This window comes from Camellia sinensis, chromosome 2, assembly GCF_055761805.1.
Source record: "Camellia sinensis isolate YWXY chromosome 2, ASM5576180v1, whole genome shotgun sequence".
NCBI lineage: Eukaryota > Viridiplantae > Streptophyta > Magnoliopsida > Ericales > Theaceae > Camellia > Camellia sinensis.
Window position 1 is genome coordinate 82737456 of NC_138962.1, and position 25198 is coordinate 82762653.

A 25198-nucleotide genomic window follows, 5' to 3' on the forward strand; every position below is an offset into this window, starting at 1 on the left:
TCAAGGAGATAATGGTGTTTATGCTCGGCTCGACCATTTTAGGCAGGTGTATCTGTACAGGAAGTTTGGTGAATGGTACCCAAATTGGCCAAATACTCATAGAACTCATTTTTAAAATATTTTCCACCCAAGTAAGATCGTAACACATTAATTATAGACCCAAAATGAGTAGTAATCATAGACCGAAAGGTATGGTATATTTGATAGAAATCGGACTTATGAGTCATAAGATAAACCCAAGTGTAACGGGTACAGTCATCAACAAATGACACATAATATGCAGAACCCCTTTTGGTGAGAACAGGAAAAGGATCCCAAACATCACTATGAACTAAAGAAAACAGTGTATCAGATATAGAAGTACTTTTATGAAAAGGTAAAGCTGTCATTTTGGCAAATTTACACCCCCGACATTCTGTAAGTTCATTAGGAGAAGCTTTACCCAATATACTTGACTGAGCTAAAGACCGTAAGCAGTCAGTAGACAAATGCCCTAATCTAGAATGCCACAAGTAGAAAGGATTGGACAGGAAATCTAACTGAAAAGAAGAAAAAGTAGTTTGAGAGGTGGTCATGGGCAGATGCAAGCTCTCTACTACATAGAGGTCTCCAACTTTGCGGCCAGTTCTAATCTGCTGCTTGGACATCCGATTCTGCACAGAACAGATAGAAGAAGAAAAGATAACATCAAAACTGAAGGCATCAAGCTGACTGATAGATAATAAACTGATAGATAATTGAGAAACATAAAAGACAGATGGAATAGAGACAACAGACATAGCAGACGGTAAGACAGACTCAACAGATATAACAGACATATCAGATCCATTAGCAGCATTAACAGTAATAGAAAAGGGTAGGGGAGTACAATTTTGAAGTAAGAAGAGATGGGGAGTCATATGATGAGAGACACCTGAGTCAAAAATCTAGACAGACGAAGAGATATCTGAAGAAGTCCCAAGCAAACCTGAATGAAGAGAGGAAACAATGGAGGTAGTCGGGAATGGCTGGGAGGTAGACAGTGTATGCTGAAGTTGACTAATCTGAGCACTCAAGGAAGCCAAGTCAGGATCAGGAGCTAGAGCAGATGCAGTAGAACTGGCAGGAGCCTAAAAATTACTCGGAGAATAAGGGCAAAACTGGGTCCGAGACTGCTAAGAAGATGAGCTAGACAAGCATCCCTTCTTGGGACAGTGATACTTCCAATGGCCCCCTCTGATGACAGAAGGCACACTCATCCGAGGCCAGAGACATCATAATAATAACCAGAAAACTGAGGAGTTCAAGTGTAATAACCCAAAATAGAGCAAAATAGCCAAACCAAAAGTTCAAGTCTAATAACTAGAAAACTGAGAGGTCAAACTGTAATAAACCAAGAATAACCTAACAAGTTCAATGCTGTGTGAATCAGAAGTCAAGCTAGGGCAGAGAACAGAGATTGAGGAAGAGCTTCGAGGTCGAGCGACAAACCAAACCAAACACAAACCAAAAACGACCTTCGCGTCAGACAGAGGTTCGAGAGAGAGAGAGGCCTTCGTGAACCTAGCGAACCAGAAGAGGCAGAGGTCGTAAGCAACAGACCTTCCCGTCAGAGAGAGAAACGTCGTGAGCCAAAAACGAGAGAGAGACGGGAGTCGGTGACGGGAGTCGGTGACGACAAGCGAGATGAAGAGCCAGACGGAGAGACCAGATTGTGCGAAACCCTAGCCACCACGAGATCAACAATCGTGTTGCTCTGATACCATGTAAGTTTCTGAATAAACTCGTATATTCAACTTGTGTTATTTACAAACAATTCATCAGTTTATGTAGTCCTAAATCTACGATTGAAAAAGGAAATACATTCCTATTTACACTACCACAATCTTGCCTAATTTGTCTAATTCCTAATATACACAAGTATGCCATATATACATATATTTTCACAGACCCTCTCTTCAAATGACAGAGAATGGAACGCATCATTACTAAACATGGCTGCATGGATTCATTTCTTCCAATTGATTCTATTTGTTGTTTTATCGTTTATTAAGTTAAAGATAATCGTGTCATTTCAAGTTCTCCTTGGCATTCCTCTATTTCTTTTACCACCCCCCACGAGGATCAACAACATACATCAATAAAAAAAAAAAAATAAAGAAACAAGAAAGTATGAAAAACTTTTACAAGACAAAGTTTAATTTCTTTGGTCTTCAGTGGTTTCATTTTTTTCTTTCTAGATGTGCATCTATAGCTCTAGTTTCATTGCTAACCTATGAAGTATGGGTACTCCAAAAATGATGTCGTGCATGTACCGAGTATGCATTTGGCGCGGGTACGTGTGTTTTGGATACACAAAATATCTAACCAAATTTTTTAAAAAAATAAAAATTGATTATTGGATATGGCTCAAGTATGTCTTGGGTATGCACCGGCTACTTATGTGGGTACGCTTAAATGCATTTTCTTAAGAAACTATTAAGGTACCATAATAAATATATATTGCGTCTATTTTTTAATAAAACAAATAAATGGATTCCAATATATGGATCGTAGAGAACTTGGGATGCTCTTATCACGACTAGATTAAAAAGAATTACACCCAATTTAGGGTTGTGGGAGGGGTAGATTGAATCTCCATTATTTTGAGGTGCGTGTATACTACAAATTTAACTCATTACACCCTCTACCCCTTCTGTTATTCCCTCCACCTCTCTGCAACCTGCAACACCTCCACCATAAGACATAAAGAAGAAAAATAGCAACAAACAACAAGAAAAAAAGAATATAAAAAATCATAATTAAAAATATATATAATAATTGTGAATAGATTTTATACAAGATTATGTTGTTTAAGAGATGTTTGGGTGCTTTTCTGTTATTTTGATGTAGTTTAGTATTGTTTGGAAAAAAATGGAGTTGAAACTCCGTTGGGCTCTGATTCGTTGAATAGCCAAACATCATATTGTTGTTTGGACAACTAAGGTTGAATGTGACTAATTTCATCAAGTTTGGCCCGTTTACAAAAGCTTGAATGCAAAAACAAAAATAAAAAAAATGAAATCTCAGAAAGTGTGGTTTTCCACACCACCACCATGCCAACCACCTATCAGTTCGTTCCTCCACCCACTTTCATCCTCATCTGTGGTGGTGGAAAAGATGGAAAAGAGAGAGGGGAAAGGAGAGAGGAAGTAGGTGGGTGTAAAGAAAAGGTGTGATGATAGGGATGGAGATGTGTTAAGAATTATGTAGGGTGTAAAGAGAAAATTAAAATTTTAAATTTTTTCAATGGGTGCAATGGGAAAGTGGGTGTAAAGAGTTGAATTCGTGTTGTAAATAGAAGATTCCATATATTCTAATGTAATGGCATTAAACTGGTTCAATGTACCTTTATTTTGGCATCAAACTCTGGATTGTGTGTGTTGGATCCTTACTAATTTTGGTGTTAAACTTTAATTTTTATCTTGCTTTAACTACTTTTTGCATTGTTTTTAAATTGTTATATATCATGCAATACTCAAATTACTATAGTATATATTTTTTTTTATGGACATACTACACCCATACGTGTATTCTTTTTCTTTTTTCTTGTTTGGGTAAAATACACTCACACCTCCCACGAGGTTTGGGAAAAATACAGTTAGCCCCACACTTTTGATATAATTACACTAATCTCCTTTGAAGTTTTAATTCACATAACAATTAGGCCGTTTTTCATCAATATTTCGTTAGTTGTGTGAATGTAAAAATGATGTTGTCAATCTCTTTTCTACTAAAATGTACATTTATCTTTGTTTATTTCAGTGCCTACCAACCATGTGCATTGGTTTCAGTCACGTTAGCCTTACTAAAATGGATGTCAATGTAATTATGTCAAAAGTGAGGCTAACTGTATTTTTTTCAAACCTCACAGGAGGTGAGTGTAGTTTAGCCTCTCTTTTTTTTTGGATTCTATCTTATCGGCTTACCCATAGCACATCCATACTCATATCCATGCTTCACAGTTGTTGAACCTTGATTTAAACATTTGGCAAACCATGTTAGTTGCAACCCTAAACAAAATCTTATATGATGACAAGATTTAGTTGTGTAGGACTTGTTCCTTTCATTTGTAGGATATCATTGTGCATTTTTTGTGTGGATATGATTCCTAAAGTTTATCTTCTCTTTTTGAAGAGTAATTTTCCCCAACATTTTTGTTGAAAATCTCAATTATATAAGCTTCAGAGTTGCAGCCATCAATATATTTCTTTTGGAAGGAAGGAAATTTTTTGTTGCAAACCTCATGCTATTTCTGTTGTCTGCTATTTAATGTTTGCTTACATGAGCTGTTACATCTATGTTTTTCCTGAAGTCCGTTTGCACATCTCATAGCTAATGCTGTCTAATTTTTTAAATTCCAGCTTGGCAATCATGGATCAAATTTGACGGAGGAAGAGCTTGACACTCATTCCATATCAGCTTGGAAAGAGGGAAAATCACATCTTAACAGACAAGTCGATAGCAGTGGCAGATCATATCCAAGATGTCTTATACATGTAAGTGATTCTTGTATTGATGTGCCATCCTTCTGCGGCATGGAAATGGTTGATTTCTCTACCATTTTCTGCGTAATGAGGGAAGGGTAGTACATGTGTTGTGGGTAATGACAACATGAGGTATATTGCTAGGGTTTGGTTCATTTTTTGCATTGGAGCATAATATTCTTGAAAAGATGTTTAAAGATTGTGTAAAGATGTTTATTTGAATTTTATTTGTCGTTTATAGTGAAGAACCTTGGGTTTCCTTTGAATCCAAGTACCCTTGTCTAAAATGTTTTGGATCTATTTCTGTTCTAATATTTATTACTACCGTAATACAGGCTGGACCTTATGATTCTCTAAAAGATGTTGCTTTAAAAATTTTGCAAAAGAAGGTGGCTACAGTTCCCATTATCCATTCTTCTTCACAGGATGGTTCATTTCCACAGCTATTACATCTGGCTTCCCTCTCTGAGATTCTGAAATGTAAGCTTCTGTTTTTTTTTTTTGTTCTTTTTTATCCTGGTGTGCTGGTTGAGGGCATGTGATTTGTTACTAACATGTGGACCTGCTTTTCAGGTATTTGCAGGCATTTTAGACATTCTTCTAGCTCTTTGCCTATCCTTCAACAACCAATTTGTTTGCTTCCTCTGGGTACATGGGTTCCGAAAATTGGGGAATCTAATGGACAGTCATTTGCAATGCTGAGACCAAATGCCCCTCTTAGTTCTGCCCTGTCTTTGTTTGTTCAAGGTGACTTTCCTCTCTTTCCTAAATACATTTTCTGGGGTTCGGTGGTAATGTTTCTGGAATCAAATCACTCAATTCTTTTAATCTTTTTTTTGAGCATCAACAAAGAATTTTATTAAAAAGCAAGAAGGAAAGAGACTCAATTCTTTTAATCAAACATTATTTTGGTTTTAGCCAATGTTTATTCATACAATGCATTTCATTATTGCCTACTTAGTGCATATCTAATGCTCAGCATTGAAGACCTAACAATGAAGAAAATAAAAAAAAAATTTAACAAAAGGACAGAGAGATTTGGAGAATCCAATTAACTTTTGTACAGCAGCAGCTTGAAAACTCCATTGAATAAAAATTATGATGTTTTAGGAGTCTTTAATTTGTTGTTTTAAAGTGAAGTTGCTATATTTAGGCGAAAACAGTATTTTATTTATTTATTGATTATTATTTTAGTCTAGAATATTTTGATAAACAAAGTTTAATTAGGCTTGAAGAACCTCCATGACTGGGATAATTGTTGACTTCTTGTCACTTGCTTTAATAGTTATCAATTGGTTGTTTACAAGTTGTCTGTACTTGTGAGCTACCCACTGGAATGCTACTTGTCAGCAACCAACCTGAACCTACTAGTAATCTCCTCAAGTTCTTTAGCTTTGAAATACTTGGTAGTGAAGTAATTTCTTTTGGTCTTTCTATATATTAGAGCTATAACTTCTTATTTGGGGAAATAAATGGATGATTTGGTAAAAGATTTATTGTAGCCTTTAGTGTTTTTGTTGGGTGAGATGCCACATACGCTCCGTAAATCCACTAGAATCTAAACCAAGAACAGTCTTTCTTCTTGCTCTAGTGAGATGAGAGCTTAAATCTCTACCTTTCTTCTACTCTCTTCTCTTTCATTTGATTGTTTGTCATTTGGATATATTAGATCTTTCCACAACATCAGCTGGGTATCAGAGCTTTAGGTTTCACCACAATGTTTTCACATCATGGAAGATTTTACATGTATAGAATGAAAGTGGCATAGAGATAGCTCAGCTTGTCCTATGCATAAATGATATGATTGATTGACTTTTTTAAAGAATGAAAGGGAAAAAAATGCATCTTTATAGCCATTTTTTGCCGCAACTTCTAGTTCTAATTCTCTAACAAAAGCTCAATCACGAAAATTGCCTCAAGCTAAGAATCAGGATTCTTTGAGCTCATGCTTAGAAAAAATTAAAGAACAAATAAAATATAGATCAAGTCAATCTAATGAACAATAAGGATATTAAAGGAGAACCCACTATGAAGTATAAACATCTTCTGAAAAAAAAAAAAAACAATATGACAAAAGAAGGGGTAATTCTATTCACACACCTTACTTTATCTCGGTACACACCATTTGTGTTGTTTGGATATCGACTTTTGAACAAACAAAATATTCGAATATCAAGTTTTGAACAAAAACCAATGGTTCGAACAAAAATCTTGTTCAATAGTAGATATCCGAACATTTGTATTTTGTTCGGAAGTAGATATCCAAACATTTGTATTTTGTTCGGAAGTTGATATCCAAATGGTACAAGTGGTGTGTACTAAGACAAAGTGTGGTGTGCAAATAGAATAACGCCAAAAGAAGACACTGCATGAAACAAGAGCCAAAAGAGATCCAAGCAAACTACTATTGTTCAAATTCTTGATGAATCTAAGGATGTCTTTCCTAAAAGAATATTACTTTGACAACAAAATAAAAACAAAAAGAAAATCATTGTATACAAGTTCGATGGTGTGTTGTGTTACAGAAAAGATGTTACAGAAACGATGCTCAAATATTAAATTTTCTTGCCTCCAGCAAGGATGATGAGGCAGTTGAATTATCACTATATGGTGCACTTGCAAAATATTAGTGCTTTACTATTTTGGCACTTAAAAACAAGTTTTCCCCAACTGCGGGAAAATGATGCCAACTTTACAAGACCCCAGAAAAAAATAAAAAATAAAATTAAGAGGATAAATTTGAAGAATCATTTCAACTTTTGCTGTTAGCTACATCAATGATAATTGAATTAAAAATTTATTTATGTTCAAATGTCTTTAATTTGTTGTTTTAGTGAAATGTTAGATTTTTTTTTGAATAATGATTGTATTAAAAATACCAAAAGGAGCGAAACCTTTATACCTCTAGTGCTTGTTTGATTGAGCGGATGATAGCATAGGATTGGGATTATTAATCCACGGGACTCACATTCTATTGTTTGATTGCAAATTTTATTATTCGGACTAGATTCCAATGGCCATTTTATTCAACAAAATTGACCCATTGTTTAATCCTACAACTAATAACGCAAGATATACATATAATTGGAATTATATAACCAATCCTACACTAATATCATGGATTGTTAATCCCCTCACTATTAATCCTGCTAACCAAACAGGCTCCTAGAGAACATAATAAAGGCAAAAGAAGAATCCAAGATTTTCCTTCCATCCTAAATGGAAGTAATGTAAAAGTCTCCTTGATTCTGTGAATTCCCAATTCTGCTTTCTCAGAAGTTTTATTTTGCCCCCTCCACAAGCACCACTTCAAGAAAAATAGAGCAACCTTCTAGGCCTTTTGGACCCTTTAGAATGACAACTCCCATACCAACTCTCATAAAAAGATAAACCACTTAACTCATGCTCCAAAGCTCATAAACCACCTCGCAGTGTAAAAGGAGGTGGTTCACCAGTTCTTCTGCTTTATTACACATACAACACTGGTTGGGAAGTATCTTTCCCCTTTTTTCCAAATTATCAATGGTTAGAATAGCCTCCAAAACTTCAGGCTGCACAAAGGACACTTGCATTGGGACCCCTTGTATCTAAATGTTCTTCTATGGAAAGCAAGCTCCAATGTCACCAAGAGGAAGGTGATGGAAAGATTTAACAAAAAACTTCTATCATAGGATTTCCACATCATTCTATCTTCCCTTGTCTACGGCTAGGTACCTTGTAGAGCCTAAAAAAAAATCTTCCACCATCTCCAGCTCCCAATTTTTTACTACTGTGTTAAAGCGAAGTTCCCACACCATGCCATCGTCCAAGATTCTCAAATAGTCCAAGACCCAGACCTTCCTGTTCCCTGCTATATTATGCAAGTACGGAAAAGTGACTAAAAAGGGATGTCTTTGCACCACATATCCTTCCAAACCCTTGCCTCTTTACCATTGTCAATGATGAACTTCACGTGGGGAATGAAGTCATCCCAACCATTCTTGATCTTTTTCCACAAATCTGTGATGTGTGGATTTCTTACCTCCTTGGTTGTCCAATCCCCCTCCCCTCTCCCATGCCCCACATTTGCATGTCATTAGTCTTCTCCACAGGCCACTTCCCTTTTTTTGATTAGCAAAAAAAGAGAATCTATAAAAAAAAAAAGAAAAAAACGAAAAGGTACAAGAGAACAAGGAGTCCTCCAAGAAAGGACAAGGAAAAACAAAGAACAACCAAAATCTCACACTACAGATCGCACACTGCCCTCATATCTCTAAAGATGAAGGTGGAATTCCTCTAGAGGGTTGGACACTGAAACTTAAAAAGATGTCAGGTAACAGACTTTACCCATAAAGAATCCACCTCTTCAAACGAATCCTTAAAGATCCTAGCATTAGGCTCCCAACCAAATAACCCAAAAAAATTGCATAAAAACACAATCCCACAAAAATAATGCTTTATCGTTGCTCCCATAACCCCAGAAATTGATCAAAAGCATTTGGGAACACAATACTGGAGCTGCCCAACAAATCTCACCATTTAAAAAGGCCAATGCCATAAAGATGAAGCCAATAGGCAATGCAAAAATAAATTATCCAAAAATTCATCATCTGCTTTACACATAATTGGCGACAAAGATTGCAATTGGGTCTCCTCTTATGAAAACTGTCATTAGTTATGAGACTATTATGGGCCAATGTCCACATAAATACTGTAACTTTGAGAGCACGATCACTTTCCAAATCCTTAAATGACAATGAAAAGGGGAGACATTTGGATTATCAATTATCTTATCAAGAAAAAACTTGCGAGCCACCTTTCTAAAAGTATATCTCCAAAGCCATTTACCCAACAAAGACTGATTAAAAGTTCCTATGTGATGAATCCCAAACCTTTTCCAACAATTGGACGGCACACCTTAACCTATCCAAATAAATAATATTTAAATTCATAATTTGCGGCTTCTTATAGGAAATTCCTTGGAAGTTCTTCGATTCTATTTGCCATTGGCATTGGGATGGTAAATTAGACATAAAACAAATGGGTAAGCTCACTAGAGTACTCTTAAGAAGTGTAAGATTGCTCCCATCTGAAAGGTTTTTCCTTTTCCACTTTGCCAATATTTATGGTCAAGATGCTGTCGGAAACTGATGTGGCTTTAAAACATGACACCAACAGTTAGGGGTGAAAGAATAACCGGAAGGACCGACCGAACCGACCGAACCGACCGAACCGACCGGACCGAACGGTTTTCGGTCGGTGTTTTAAGTTTTCAATCATTCGGTTCGGTTCGGTTTATGTTTTTCTGTACATTCGGTTCGGTTTACGTTTTTTGGTTTTTTGAACCGAACCGAACCGACTTATATAATATTAATAGGCCCAAAATGTGAGGCCCCAAACCTATGTAGGAATTACATGGCCTGAGCCTAAATTTTATGCAAAATTGATAGAAATATAGGCCCAAAATGTGAGGCCCAACTAGGGGAAAAAAAGGCCAAAAAACCGAAAAACCGAAAAAACCGCACCGCACCGTAATAAACCGAACCGCACCAGTTTATGTCATTTTTCTGGGCGGTTCGGTTCACAAATATGAAAAATTGAAATGATTGGTTCGGTGCAAAACTAGTGAAAAAACCGACCGAACCGAACCGATTTCACCCCTACCAACAGTAGTCCCATAAGAAGACAGTGATACCCACTGTAAAGCCCAAATGTCCACATAAAGACTTTAACTTTGAGAGGCACGACCGCTTTCCATAGCCTTAAATGACAATGAAAGGGAGAGACATTTGGTTATGAAATTTTTTATCAGAGACAGACTTGCAAGGGACAAACATCCAAACCTTTTTGAACAATTGGTTGGAACACCTTAATGTGAGAATATATGTAAATTATGGAAATATATCAATTAGGTTGATTGTATATTTTAGATTAGAGTAATGATTTATCCCCCCTTTTTCCCCCACCCCCTTTGACCCCCTCTCTCTCTCATTGGTTTCCTTTTCTTTTTCTTTTTCTTTTTTTTCCTGCTCCTCCAATCACCCCCTGCCACGTGGCAAAGGGGGGTGAGGGGGTGACCCCCAAAAGGGGGTCCCAAGCATTATTCTTTAGATTAATTGTGTGAATATTAGATTGATTGTATAGGGTTATTATTTTCTATTTCAGATTAGGTTTAGGTTTGATATATATATATCGGTTGTAATCTTTGTATTAGAGACATTGCAATATACATAAAACATTCAAAGTTCTTACATGGTATCAGAGCAAGGTTCGAAACCCTAGGGCTACATTACCTCAGCCCTAGCTGCTTCGCTTGTCGCCGTCGTGGTTCACTGGTTGACGGGTCATCGAGCTTGACCCCTCTTTGGTTCTTCTAGTTCGTGATCAGCCCTAAGTGTTAGCTTTTCTGGTTTGTCTGGGTCATCACCATCAGCTCTTTCTGGTTTGTTTGGTTTGTCACCATCGGAGTCGCGACTTTTCTCTCTCCAGACTCGCATTCGTGGTCACATCTATCTCGCGAAGGTCTCTCTCTTTCTCGCGATCTCCGTTTGATTCGCAGCTATCTCACAAAGGTCTATCTCTCCAGAGGCCTCTCTTCCTTGACTTCGGCTTCAGATTCTCAACTTCACTCACTCTCTTTCTCTCTCTCTAATTCAACTTGGGTATTTCTATTTAAACCCTATTTCAGGATTATTGCACTAAAGCCCCATACTTGTCTGTTTATTACGCCTTTCTAGTTTATTACAATGACGAATACTAAAATCCAAGCCATTAGATGTAAACTCATTGGTGCCAATTATGCTTATTGGGCTAGTGTTATGAAGAATTTTCTTCTTGGTCAGAAAAAATAGGGTTATGTTTCTGGTTCTGTTTCTTGTCCATTGGACCCGAAACAAGAAGGATATCTGACTTTCTGTGACACTTGGGATTGTGATAATGCGGAAGATCTGACCTGATTTAATAATTCTGTGGATGACTGTATTGGAATGATGTTTTCCAAATACAGTAGCTAAGGAGGTGTGGGACTATTTATTAGGTGTGTATCAATAGTCCAACTTTGCCAAACGGTATGAGTTAGAAACAACTATTCAGAGTGCTCGTCAGTGGGATCAATCTATTCAGGACTTTTACATTGAGATGACAAGTCTCTGGGATCAGTTGGCTCTCATGGAACCATCTACCCTCAAGGCACTGGACGCTTATGTTAAATTTCGAGAACAAGGTCATTTAGTGCAGTTCTTAAGGGCTCTTTCCTCTTAGTATGAGGCTATCCGTGGTGGCATCCTTCATCGGTCTCCTCTCCCCTCTATGGATGCACCCGTCTTAAGACAGCCAGTCAGACTCTGTTTCTATCTGTCTTCTTGGCTCCTACTCAGCCTTCTCTGTTGTCGACCCCACCACCTCATTAGCTTCAGGGCAATGCGAAGCCCAAGAAGGGGCCACTAGCCGCTGATGAGTGTGTTTTTTGCCATCAGAAGACCATTGGAAGTATAACTGTCCCAAGAAGGGACGTTAGTCTGCTCAGTCTTCTCAGCCACCTCAAACACAGTTTTGACCTCCTGCTGCTTATACGAGTGTTTTTAAAGGCTCAAGGCGCACTAAGGCGCCGAAGGTCTCTTGGAGCCTAGGCGCAAGGCGCAAGGCGAGGCGCGGACTTTATTGAAGTAAGGCGCACAGTATTCGTAAAAAATAGAAAAATTAATATAGACTAATCATTCATAGTAGTAAGACAATTGGAGTGTATAAAGCCATGAAAGTGCATATTACATAACATTCCAATTTTCAAAGATCAAATAATCCACATTCAATAAAATAAAAACATAAACACTAAACATCCAAAACATAAATATCCAACAAATATTAATATATGTCTTAACTTAACACTTAAAAACATCAATATCAAAAGAAAGGGTAGGTTAGGTCGGTGTCAGTCAATCATCATCCTCAACATCAATGGCAAGCAAACTATCATCTTCGTCTCCATCAGTTGATTTGTATCCCTCAACATCTTCCTCCTCTGTGTCATCTGAGCCCGCTTCCTCTTCATCTATTAATTGAAGTGGAGTCAATGTTGATGGTTTAGATATCCTCGGTTGTGCCTTTGAGCGTGAACTTGTTGCTCTACTTACATGGCTACTTTCTTCTACTCTAGAAGCTCTAGCAACAGTAGCCCACGTCAAGCCATCATCATCATCAAACACAGGCTCATTATCTTCATCTGATTCTCCATCTATCCTCCCAAGCAACCACTCATTGCTTTCATCAATATTTTGCAAAGATATGGGATCAAGAGTGTTGCGCATGTCATACCTAAATCTCAATGTTCTATTGTATTTGACATACACTAAATCATTGAGACGTTGTTGTTCCAATCTATTTCTTTTCTTGCTATGAAGCTGCAAGTATTAAAAATATATTAAATTCTATATAATGAGAATAAAAAATATTTGAATTCAACAAAAAATTAGTTAGAATGTTAAATACTCACATGTTCGAATACACTCCAATTTCGTTCACAACCCGATGAACTACATGTTAGGCTAAGGACTTTTATAACAAAAGTTTGCAAGTTTGGAGTATAAGAACCATATGATGCCCACCAATCAGCTGCGATAATCCACTAGTTAAAAATAATTGTTACCAAGTATTAAGTTTTACTAAAAGTATTACTAAAAATAAACTCTATGAGTCTATAATATATTACCTGGTGCTCTTGTATTTCTTTGCCTAATCGCAACAGCCTTGCCAAAAAGACTCTCAGCCTTATAAATACTCATCTCATTAGTGATCAAATCTTGAACAGTGACATCCGGGACCAACCTTTGCATGCATTCATAAAACCCATTCATCACTTCATGATCTCTTTGCACCTCTAACGCTTTTGGGTAAAAGAATTCTGGGTTAAGAAAATGCGCAGCTGCATGTAAAGGTCGATGCAATTAGACATCCCATCTTTTGTCAATGATTTCGAAGATTTCATTATACTTCTCTTCTTTATGATCAAATGAACTTGCAATGCATTCTTTTGCCTTGTCCATTGCTTCATAAATGTATCCCATGGGAGGTTTCTTCTCAGTATCAACCAATCTAAGCACTTTGACAAGAGGACCCGAGACCTTAAGGGCAAACACAACAGTATTCCAAAATGAAGGCATCAACAAAGTTTGTGCCATTCTTTTACCTTGTGGCTCCTTTGCCCATTTGCTTGAGGTCCAGTCTTCGGAGGTGACCATCTTTCTCAAATTGTTTTTTTGTTGATGCATCCTAGACAAAGTCAAAAAAGCGGTTGCAAATCTAGTTTTTGCAGGCTTGATCAAATTCTTCAAATTTGTATAGCGCCTCATCATGTTTAGCAACGTAGGCCGATTGTAAATGTAGCCATGTACTGCAATACTCCTTTCAAATGTCTTTTTCAGTCTAGGTATCTTGAAAATGTCTTCTAACATCAAGTCCAAACAATGAGCAGCACATGGTGTCCAATACAACTGTTCATACTTAGCTTCCAAAATCCTCCCTATAATGTAACAATAATGAAGAATTATTATTTTCAAGTTTTTAAATTTTAAATACAAAACAAATTATGAGTAAACAATTTTGATGTAAGGAATGAGGAAATATTCTTACCCGCCAACACATTAGCTGCAGCGTTATCAGTGATAACTTGCACGACATTCTCTTTTCCAACTTTCTCCACAAACTTGTCTAGTAATTCAAATAGCTTTTGCCCATCCTTGGAATAGCTAGAAGCATCAACCGACTCAACAAACATGGTTCCTCTTGGACAATTAACTAAAAAATTAATCAATGTCCTTCCTCTCTTATCAGTCCAACCATCAGCCATTATGGAACACCCGTATTTTGCACAATCCTCTTTATGATACTTCATCAAATCTTCAGTATGTTTCACTTCTTTTTTGAGTTGGGTAACCCGCACTTCATGGTAAGTCGGTGGCTTCATACCAGGACCATATTGGCCAATGGCTTCAATCATTGGTCCAAAACTCTCATAATTTACTGCATTGAAAGGGATACCAGCATCATACATCCACCTTGCAAATCTTTGCAGTGCCCGAGCTCTCATTTCTTTTTTGTAAGGGTCATTTGCATCAATTTTTGTTTGTTTCCCTTTTGCTTGGTTTCTTCGATTTTTCACCACTGATTCAGGATTGGGTGTGAAGTAAACATCCATAGGCCCTTTTCTCTTTGGCATTTTTGATTTTGATTTGGATTTGGATTTGGATGAACCTTGGCTACTACTTGTCTTGTCAACTTGCGGTGTTGATTGACATTGATCTCAACAACATCTTCATCTTCCATGTCCATGTCATCAAAATCAGGCAACATGTTCATTTCTTCTTTTTGTGTCTTTTTTTTGGACATGAACTCTCTAATCTCTTCTCTTACATGAGAAGGACACTTCGGGCAAGCAGTAACATTCCTATAACCTCCCGCAAGGTGTTGTTTCACCCGATAAACACTTCCATTTGATATTTTACCACAAAAATTACACTCAAACTTGTTTAAATTATTCTCCTCCACCAAATGGGCATATTGCCACGCCGGATCTTTTCTATTACTTTCCGATGTCATTTTCTACTTAGTAATAGTACGTACTACACAACACACAAAATAAATAACAGAAAAACAATTTCAGTATAATGAATGTAATGTATGTTATGTGATGAATTAATTAATGTATGTAATGTATGAATCAATTTTCTATTTTTTTAATTAATGATGAATTAATTAATTAATGTACATTACATTCCATTACATTCATTCCTATGTTACATTATTTTTTCAAGAAAAACTTTGACCAATTTATTAATTCATCACATTAATAAATTGATTAACTTATGAATCAATTTATCAATTAATTAATCAACCAATTTTCTATTTTTTTAATCACAACACATTAATCACAACACAATAAATTGATTAATTGATAAATTGATTAATCTTTATTAATCAATTAAATTCTTATTAAATTCTTATTAATCACATTAATCACAACACATACAACACATTAAATTCTTATTAATCACAACACATTAATCTTTTCTAATTAATTAATCAATTTTCTATTTTTTTAATTAACTTATGAATCAATTTATGGATTAATTAATGTTATGATTCAATGTATGTACTGTAATGAATGTATGAATTAATTAACTCATGAATCAATTTTCTATTTTTTTAATTAATGATCAATTAATTAATTTCAGTATAATGATGAATCAATTTTAATATAATCATAATGGATGTAATGTAATGTATCTATTTTTTTTATTTATGTATGTATGAATTAATTTATTTATTTATGTAATAATCATAATGGGTTGAACCAGTGTTGAAAAAACATAAACTCAAATAATTGAAAAAAAAAAAAGAAAAGGAAAAAAAAAAGAAGAGAGGACTGAACCTGCGAAGCCGAAGGAAAAAAAGAAAAGGAAAAAAAAAAAAAAAATGAATGTCGAAGTCGAACGACAGTGTCGAAGACGAAGAAGAAGAAGAAGGAGAAGGGGAGAGAGAGTCGAACCTGCTCAGCCGAAGTCGATCCAGTGTCGCAGTCGAAGTCCAGCTCTTGTGTCGCAGTCGTAGTCGCAGACCAAGTCTAGCTCCAGCAGCTCGAAGTCGATTGCGAGGTGAAAGAGGGAGAGACGACTTCGATTAGGGTTAATTTGAGTCCTATTCGGCTGATATGGTACATGAGTTCTGATCCTCTGTGATTTTGAGCCATTCGAAAGGTTCATCTGAGTCGAATCTGAGTCGTTCGATCTGATCTACAGATTAAACGCTCAGTCGCGCCTAGGTGAGGGCCTTGCGCCTTTCTCGCCTTGCTAAAGTCGCGGCTAAGTCGCTCGCCTGGCTCAAGCCGCCTCGCCTGGTACCTGTACAGGCGCAGATGGTGCGCCTCGACTCGCCTTGTGCCTAGGCGCGACTTTGACAACACTGGCTTATACTGCATCTACTCCGGCTTCTAATCCTGACTTGGCTTCCTTGCATGCCCAGGTGGCTCAGCTTCAGCATCTCCTGTCTACCTCCCAGCCATCCTCATTTACCTCTGCTCTCACCTCTCTTCATTCAGGTTTGTTTGGGTCCTTTTTAGGTATCTCCTCTTCTATTTGGCTTTTTGACTTTGGTACCTCTCATCATATAACTCCTCACCTTTCTTTACTTCAAAATTGTATCCCCCCTACCTCTCCTATTATTGTTAATACTGCTAATGGGTCTGGTATGCCTGTTCTATCTGTTGGGTCTGTCTTACCCTCTGCCATGTCTATTGTTACTATTCCCTCTGTTCTTTATGTTCCTCAGCTATTTGTCAGTTTATTATCTATCAGTCAACTTGATACTTCTGGTTTAGATGTTATCTTTTCCTCTTCTATCTGTTGTGTGCAGGATCGGGTGTCCAAGAAGCAGATTGGGACCGGCCGCAGAATTGGAGATCTCTATGTGGTAGAAAGCTTGTATCTCTCTCTATCCACCTCTCTAGTTGCTTTTTTCTCATTTCAATTAGATTCTCAGTCGAGTCAGATTTACTTATGGCATTCTCGCCTAGGTCATTTGTCTGTTGACCGCTTACGGTCTTTAGCTCAGTTAGGCTTATTGGGTAAAGTTTCTCCTGGTCAAATTGATGAATGTCGAGGGTGTAAACTTGCCAAAATGTTAGCTTTACCTTTTAATAAAAGTACTTCAGTTTTTGTTTCTCCATTTTCTCTTGTGCATACTGATGTCTGGGGACTCTCTCCTGTTCTCACTAAAGGGTCTTTGTTGATGATTGCACCCGTTATACTTGAGTTTATCTTATGACTCATAAATCTAACTTCTACCAAATATATCGTACATTTCAGTCTATGATCACTATACAGTTTGAGGCTATCATTAAATTGTTACGATCTGACTTGGGTGCGAAATATTTTAAAACTGAGTTCTGTGATTATTTGGCCAATTTGGGTACCATTCACCAAACTTCTTGTACTGATACACCTGCCCAAAATGGTCGAGCTGAGCGTAAACACCGTCATCTCCTTGAGACAGCTAGGTCTCTTCTTCTCTCTGCCTCAATTCCAGCTTCGTTTTGGGGAGAGGCAGTTCTTACTGCTGCTTTTCTTCTTAACTACATGCCTACTCCCTTTCTTTCTGATTGGTTTCCTTATGAGGCTCTGTTCTCTCAATTTTCCAATTACTCCCTCCTTCGTGTGTTTGGGTATGCTTGTTTTGTCCTTCTTCCCCATAAAGATCGGACCAAACTTAGTGCGTGGTTTGTCCTATGTGTCTTTTTGGGTTATAGTCTTACTCAGAAAGGTTATTGGTGTTACGACCCTATTTCCCGTCGTCTTTACTTCTCCCGTCATGTTTCTTTTCTCGAACGTCTGCCTTACTTTCAGCTTCTTCCTATCACTACTCCAATTTCCAAAGAGGATTTGGTTCACATTGATCCATTTCCTTATGAGGTCCCTCCTAATGAATACATCTCTATTGGTCTCCATGACATTGTTCACTTTCTCCTCCCACCACCCCTCCTCCGTTATTAGTGTATTCTCATTGCCAGGCTCTTCCTCCACCAGTTGTCTCTATTGCTAGTACTGATTCTCCTGCTTCTGACGACTCTGATCTTGCTGCACACCAATATCCTACTCGAGCGCGTCATCCTCCAAACAGGTTAGGTTGGTCTAATACATGTTTTCTGCTTCCTATCGTATGTTTTTGTCTACTATTCATTCTTTTTTAGAACCTCAGTCTTACAAGGAGGCCTGTCAGGATCCCTATTGGATTTAAGCTATAAATGATGAGTTGTCTGCTTTATAGAAAACTAGTACTTGGGAGTTGGTTCCTTTACCTGTTGGTAAGAATCTGATTGGTTGCAAATGGGTTTACAAAGTCAAGACTCATTTTGATAGTTCTCTTAAACGCTACAAAGCTCGTCTGGTTGCCAAAGGTTTTTTACAGGAGTATGGTATTGATTATGAGGAGACCTTTACTCCTGTTGCCAAGATGACTAATGTCTGTACTTTGATCTCTGTCGCTGTTGTTCGTTCTTGGCCTCTTTATCAGATAGATGTTAAGAATGCTTTTCTTAATGGCCATCTTACAAAGGAGGTTTACATGCGTCCTTCCTTTGGCCTTCACCATTCTTCTGGACAGGTTTGTCGCCTTTGGCGTGCTCTGTATGGTCTGAAACAGTCTCCTCGTACTTGGTATGATCGTTTTTAGACTGCTGTTACTGCGCTTGGGTTTCATCCTTGTGCTCAGGACTCTGCTTTATTTCTTCTCCACACCTCTGTTGGATTTGTTGCCTTATTACTGTATGTGGATGATATGATCATCACTAACTCTGACTTTTCTGCTATCTTTGAGGTCAAACATCTTTTTCGCACCTTTGAAATGAAGGATTTGGGCCTCTTGCGATATTTTCTTGGTATTGAGGTAGCTTCTTCTCCCAAGAGCTATTTTTTATCTCAGGCCAAGTATGCTAATGAGATTATTCATCATGTCGGTCTTACTAACACTAAGTTTTCCGATATCCCCATTAAGCTTAATGTGAAGCTCACCACTACTAATGGTGTTCTTCTAGATGATCCTACTTTATATCGAGTGCTTGTGGGTTGCATAGTCTATCTGACGGTTACTCGCCTTGATCTTGCCTATGTTGTTCATGTGGTTGGTCATTTCGTTTCTGCTTCTCGTTTTACACATTGGGCTGATTTGGTTCGGATTCTTTGCTATCTCCGGGGTACTATATTTCAGGGTTTACTATTGTCTTCTACTTCCTCTTTGGACTTGGTGGCTTATGCTCATTTTGATTGGGATGGTGATGTCACTAATCGCAAGTCCACTTCTGGCTTTTGTATGTTTCTTGGTAATTTCTTGATTTCTTGGAAGAGTGAGAAACAGACTGTTGTTGAGCGTTCTACTACCGAGGCTGAATACCGTGCTATGGCTCATGCTACTGCTGAGATTGTTTGGCTTCGTTGTCTCTTGACTGATTTGGGTGTCTCTCAATCTTCTCCGACCTCCTTTTACTGTGACAATCGCAGTACTATTCAGATTGCACATAACACTGTCTTTCATGAGCGGAAGAAGCACATTGAGATTGATTGTCATTTTGTATGTCAGCATCTGCAGTTTGGCTCCATCTTGCTTCCTTTCGTCTCTTCAGCATTGCAACCTGCTGATTTCTTTACGAAGACTCACACCACTGCTCGCTTTCAATTTCTTCTTGGCAAACTCTTAATGTTTTCTGCTAAACCACCTTGAGTTTGAGCGGGGGTGTGAGAATATATGTTAATTATGGAAATATATCAATTAGGTTTATTGTCTACTTTAGATTGATTGTGTGAATATCAGATTGATTGTATAGGGTTATTATTTCTTATTTCAGATTAGGTTTAGATTTGCTATATATATCAGTTGTAATCTTTGTATTAGAGACAATGCAATATACAAAAAACATTCAGGGTTCTTACAACCCATCTAACTAAATGATATTTAAATTCATAATTTGCACCTTCTTGTAGAAGCATCTATTCCAAAAGATGCGTATTTTGTAGTGTCTTTGTTTTTTAAGACATGTATGATGAGACACCTTCAAGTTTATAAATAGAGCACTCACTTTGTCATTACTACCGAAGCTTTTATGTCTTGTTTCACGTGTCCGTCTTCTTCTTATTGGTAAACTAGTATTCTTCTCACTGATTTTTTTGCTAGCTCTCCTCAATGTGGTATGCAGTCTGGATTGGGCTTTAGTGTATATGAAAGGCAAATTTTCGATAACCCAATGCATACCATGAATAATTGGTCAGGGTAAATATCATCTTAAGAAAAGCTGCTTATTTTTTACTCAAAGCGATCTACTCTCTCTTCCATGATAACTTTGTTCCAACAGGATGTATATTATTTGATGATGTTTTAGTTCCTTTATCAATTCTTTACCTAATTTTTTTTATTGCATCTTATAATAAAATTTATGAGAAAGCATCATATCATTGCTTTTTTGTGAATGAGCTTGTGGATTGGTGTTCTTAGATGAATGAAGAATTTATGAATAGAATCTCTTGTCCATTAGCTAATGTAATGGGCTTTGCATTGTTAGTGGTTTTGTTCTATATGACTTTCAGTTACATGCTTCACTCTCATGTTTACAAAATATTTCAAAATTTCGTCTGGCAAAAATTCTCTACCATTTTCATCTCTTCTTATGCAATTGCACCTTCTATTGCAGCTGAAGTTAGTTCGATACCTATAGTGGATGATAATGACTCATTGCTGGATATATATTGTCGAAGGTAATCTTCTGTTCTCTGCATTATTTATTTACTTATTATGGAGTATCTCTATAGATATACTTATCAAAGAAAAAATCCGTATGGATTTGAACTTTTTACATATCGTAATTAAAGGTCGTATCTTTTTGTATTCTTTTGACAGTGACATCACTGCTTTGGCAAAAGACAGGGCATATGCACAGATTCGCCTTGATGAAATGAGTATTCATCAGGTAATTGCTCAAAAGTTGCTTTCCTAAACAACTCTATTTTCGAGTGTCTTCATTAATTCTAAAACTTGTTTATGCTTGATGAAAATTGAGAGACTAAGGACAGTCATATTTATTGAAGAACAAGAGGAAAGGGATATCAGGTCATTGCATTGTCACCCAAACTAATGTGCCAATATATAAACATGACAGCAAGCCATGGAACCCTCACCCAGTTGGTGCACATTGGACATCAGCATACATGTGCAATGGCAAGAAAACTTAATTGTGATACTCCCCAGAATGGTAATCCATAGTCATCTGCAACTCATAGACCCATTTACATATCTCAACCTAATTACACTCCTAAACCCACATGCAAACACAAGGCCATTCAAGACCAGCTGCGTTACACTGGATCACACCACAAAGATGGTCTCTAGGTGAACAGCCGAAACATGTACATCCTAAGTCACACATGCATCTCCATGCTTGCCAGACTTAAAAACTGAATCTCTTTACACTGCTCTTGCGAACTTTTGGCTGAACCTGTCAGTGTTTTCTGACACATGGAAGCTGGGATCCGGTGTTTTTCTTATTATTATTACTTTATTTTTTTGGGGGGGTGGGGTTAGAGGGAATACAACCTCCCTTTTTCACCCACGGGGCTGCATGGTACAGGGCTGAGCAAGTTTGTGGGTTTTTTTTTTTTCCTTTGTTATGATTGTTTGCTATACCCTTTTTCCCATGTTACTTATGAATCTGTGATTGTAACCTGCATTGTCGGCATGCCGATTGTTTTGGTTTGTGATATAGAACATAGTATTATAGTGCTATGGTTAATTTAGAGCACATAGTTGATTTATCCACAAAAAAAAAGTTTAGAGCACACAGTTATTTATCAAAAAAAAAAATTTAGAGCACATAGTTGGAATGGATTGAGGCATTCCTAAGCATGATAGTCTGAGTGACAGTGACTGAATCTTAGGTATCCTATACACATTAAGTAGTTGATTATGGCCTTCTTTCTTTAAATCTTTTCCTTACAAGCTCAATTTATTGGATTTTAATTTGCTTCCTTTTTGTTTTATGTTTAATAAGCAAGAACTAATAACAGAGTTTGAAGATATTCTATGTACTGCCAATTTTAGTTTTCTGGAACACAAAGTTCACCATATTTTGGAAACAAAGGACAACTCAATGTGCTCTTTTTTTCTCTCTTTCCAACTTGCAGGCTTTACAACTGGGGCAAGATGTGAGTCCTTATGGCTTCTTTAATGGACAAAGATGTCAGATGTGTTTACGATCTGATCCTTTGCACAAAGTGATGGAGCGTCTGGCAAATCCTGGTAACTGTGTTTTGTTTTTGTTTCTTGTACTCATCAGAAATAATAATACTAATAAAGGGTAAATTACACTAACCTCCCTTGAGGTCTAGAGAAAATATATTGGGCCCCTCAAGTTTGGCATAATTACATTGGGCTTCCTAAAGCTTTTAATTCACAAAACAATTAGTTCCTTTTTCATCGGTAATTCATATGACAAATGGAAAAATGATGATAATGTATAGTTTATTGCATTAGTTCTAGTCACTTTTGGCCTTACTAAAAGGAAAATTGGTGTGATTATGTCAAACTTGTAGTGCTTACTGGATTTTTTCTACACGTCAATGGTGATCAATGTAATTTACCCTAATAATAATATTGGTATTAGTATTATTTTCGTTTTCTATTTCTCATTTTCAAACTTAAGTTCTCACTCATTACAAGCTACTTTTTACCGAGCTCTTCATTATTCTTTTGTTTTGGGATGAAACTTTTTCACCAGCTTGAGAAAATTTATTCAGGGGTCAGGAGGCTCGTAATCGTGGAGGCTGGCAGCAAGCGTGTAGAGGGCATTGTTTCACTAAGTGACGTGTTCAGGTTCTTGCTGGGTTAGCGAGAATGGTTGCCAACCCTCATCACATCAAAACTGTTTCTCACGGTGGCTCTGGAGAGATGACACATTTATCTCATTCGACACTTATCTCTGCTATGCCCTCTCGGTTCCCTTACCTTCTTTCTGGGTTAAGTCTCAATATGTTGATCTGCCTCTTTGATTGGATGGGACGTGATTTTCTAGGCCCTACCAATTTTTTAGGATATGATTTTAAAAAAGGATTAGGAAAATCTGTAAATTGAGAAGATTCAATTTTTTTTTTCCCAACCTTGTCCTTATAACCAATCACATACAATCTGCATGCCAACAATAGCACTATAAGGACTTTAGAAGTTCAATAACTGGACTCAGTTGAAGCTGTTGCTGGTACAGCTGCCATGCCATGTTTCTTGCTCTTTACTGCAAACAGAAAAGTGGCAAAAAGAGCAAGAGAAGTTTGTAAGCAACTCATGCTGTTTGGTTGGCTGTCCATAAACAAAGAAAAGAGTGGGTTGATAAATTCAGGTTTAGTATGCTCTTTGACTCTCACCACTTTTTTTTTAATCGATTTGTGTTGTAGCATTTGCTGATTTTACTTGAAATCCCACAGTTTAGGTTATTGGATCTATTTGTTTATTCAATTTACATGGCCCCTTTGTGTTTCTTGTTGCAAGTCTTGATAGTTCTCATTTTTTATTTTACTGACACAGATTTAGTTAAATGGTCGTCTAACTTCTAAAGTCGTGTTACTGAACACTTTAAGACTACTTTGAATCATACCAAGCACAAATTTAGTTAAATGGTCGTCTAAGCTTCTAAAGTCATGTTACTGAACACTTATCGACTACTTTGAATCATAACCAGCACACAGACAACCCATGCAGTGATGATCAAATCTATCTCTTAGGAGTTAAAATTATCTTAGCCACTAAAATTTCTTGTACAATTAGTTTTTATAATGTAAGCTTTTCCAAATTTAAAACACAAACCTACAAATTGAGGTTTGCTCTCATCTTCCTCTGCACTCTGCCTCTCCTTACTAAATCCGTTCATCTTAATTAATGAAAAAAATATATATTTAAAAGCAAAATGAAGTGTTCCATTATATTTTGGTTTTTATGAAGAGTGCATTGTGATATATTGACGTTTCTAGGGTTGATTTGGTACCTCAATCTAGAAGTTTCTTGCATAAATGGAAAGAAATTCTTCGCCAAGGACAAAATGTCAAAATATGACAAAAAGGACTCCCAAGTGAATTTCACTTGTCTCCTGCCCTACCACCGGCCACCACCTCCGTGTCCATATCTGGCAATTGTTTTTTGGTTGACCATTTTTTGGCCGCAATACAATTTTCTGACAAACATTTTTTAACAAGAATCTCTGGTGAATATTTATTGAATACTTTCTCCACCCCTCTTGCTATCATTTCTAGAAATTCTCTCCGTTATTACATTACCAACACTATCACTATTGTTATCATCATATCACCCAACAAATCACAAAAAAATCTATCTAAAATTAGTTTTGTATTTTTATAAATTTATGTTTTAAAAGACAATTAAATAATTTAGTCGTTTGTACCCTTCAATTTAGAATTTTTAAGCCTCAAAATTAAAATTATTATCCATTAATTTTGCATATTTTAACTGTCAATTTTGAAATTACTATAGGAAAAATAGTAAAACTTCACTATCTAAAACAAGTAAACATAATAAAATTCATGCACTAAAATATATCGAAGTGGGGTACCAAAATTGAAAATAAGATCGTAGCTTTTTTTTTTTTTTTTTTTTTTGGTGGCTATGTATTTTATTGTTTGTTGTTCTTGTTGGAAAAAATAGTTTTTTGGTGACTTTAATTAAATATTAAAGTGAGCCCTAACCGTCTATCGTGTTGGATTCAAGTGGGTCTAGATACTTTGCAAAGAGATCTTTACACCACAAATAGAATAGCCAAAAATCATTGAGAATTGAATGAGAAATTGCCACATGAAATTAGCTTCATGAAAGAATTAATGGGGTTTGTAACTTCTGCCTTTATTGCAGTGTTTAATAGTGCATTAATGGGGTTTGTAACTTCTGCCTTTATTGCAGAGGTTAATGATACATTAGTGACCAGCTATAAAGGCTGGAGGCTTCTCATCTCTCCCCTATACATGTATAAATTAAGGCCCTCCTGTCAAGTCTCAAACACAGAAATTTTTGATCCATTTTACAAGTCAGTTTGCCTGAAAGTTCCTACAGTGAGAGAGTACTGCCACTGTTTTTGTTCGCTAAGCTAGGCAGAGAGTGCTTTTGCCGTAGCTGGTTTTGACCGTCGT

General features: G+C 36.8%; 2 protein-coding genes across 3 annotated transcripts in view; one reads left to right on the forward strand and one right to left on the reverse strand.

The window, feature by feature from the left end:
* Positions 1-23519, forward strand: part of LOC114272159 (sucrose nonfermenting 4-like protein) — a 35177-nt gene extending 11658 nt beyond the window's left edge. The window contains exons 7-14 of one of the 2 annotated variants that reach the window (XM_028213830.2): positions 4383-4517; positions 4841-4985; positions 5079-5252; positions 20710-20773; positions 20916-20985; positions 21175-21267; positions 22196-22310; positions 22808-23519. In XM_028213830.2, coding sequence (XP_028069631.2) covers positions 4383-4517; positions 4841-4985; positions 5079-5252; positions 20710-20773; positions 20916-20985; positions 21175-21267; positions 22196-22310; positions 22808-22899 — 888 coding nt within the window. In that variant the 3' untranslated portion in view covers positions 22900-23519. The remainder of the gene's footprint in view (positions 1-4382; positions 4518-4840; positions 4986-5078; positions 5253-20709; positions 20774-20915; positions 20986-21174; positions 21268-22195; positions 22311-22807) is intronic. The other variant, XM_028213831.2, reaches the window with a different exon arrangement.
* Positions 12232-13418, reverse strand: LOC145820154 (uncharacterized). The gene is made up of 3 exons (XM_082914951.1): positions 13189-13418; positions 12973-13091; positions 12232-12880 (listed from the first exon to the last, which is right to left on the reverse strand). Exons 1-3 carry the CDS (start codon positions 13331-13333, stop codon positions 12416-12418), a joined length of 729 nt encoding a protein of 242 aa, XP_082771077.1. The 5' UTR covers positions 13334-13418; the 3' UTR covers positions 12232-12415.
* Positions 23520-25198: the final 1679 nt, after the last annotated feature.

Coding starts and splice junctions, on each gene's coding strand:
- LOC145820154 (XM_082914951.1), bottom strand. CDS start 13,333: ATGAATGGGTTTTATGAATGCATGCAAAGGTTGGTCCCGGATGTCACT. Junction 13,092..13,188: donor AAGAAATACAAGAGCACCAG/GTAATATATTAT, acceptor GGATTATCGCAG/CTGATTGGTGGGCATCATAT. Junction 12,881..12,972: donor ATTGGAGTGTATTCGAACAT/GTGAGTATTTAA, acceptor TAATACTTGCAG/CTTCATAGCAAGAAAAGAAA.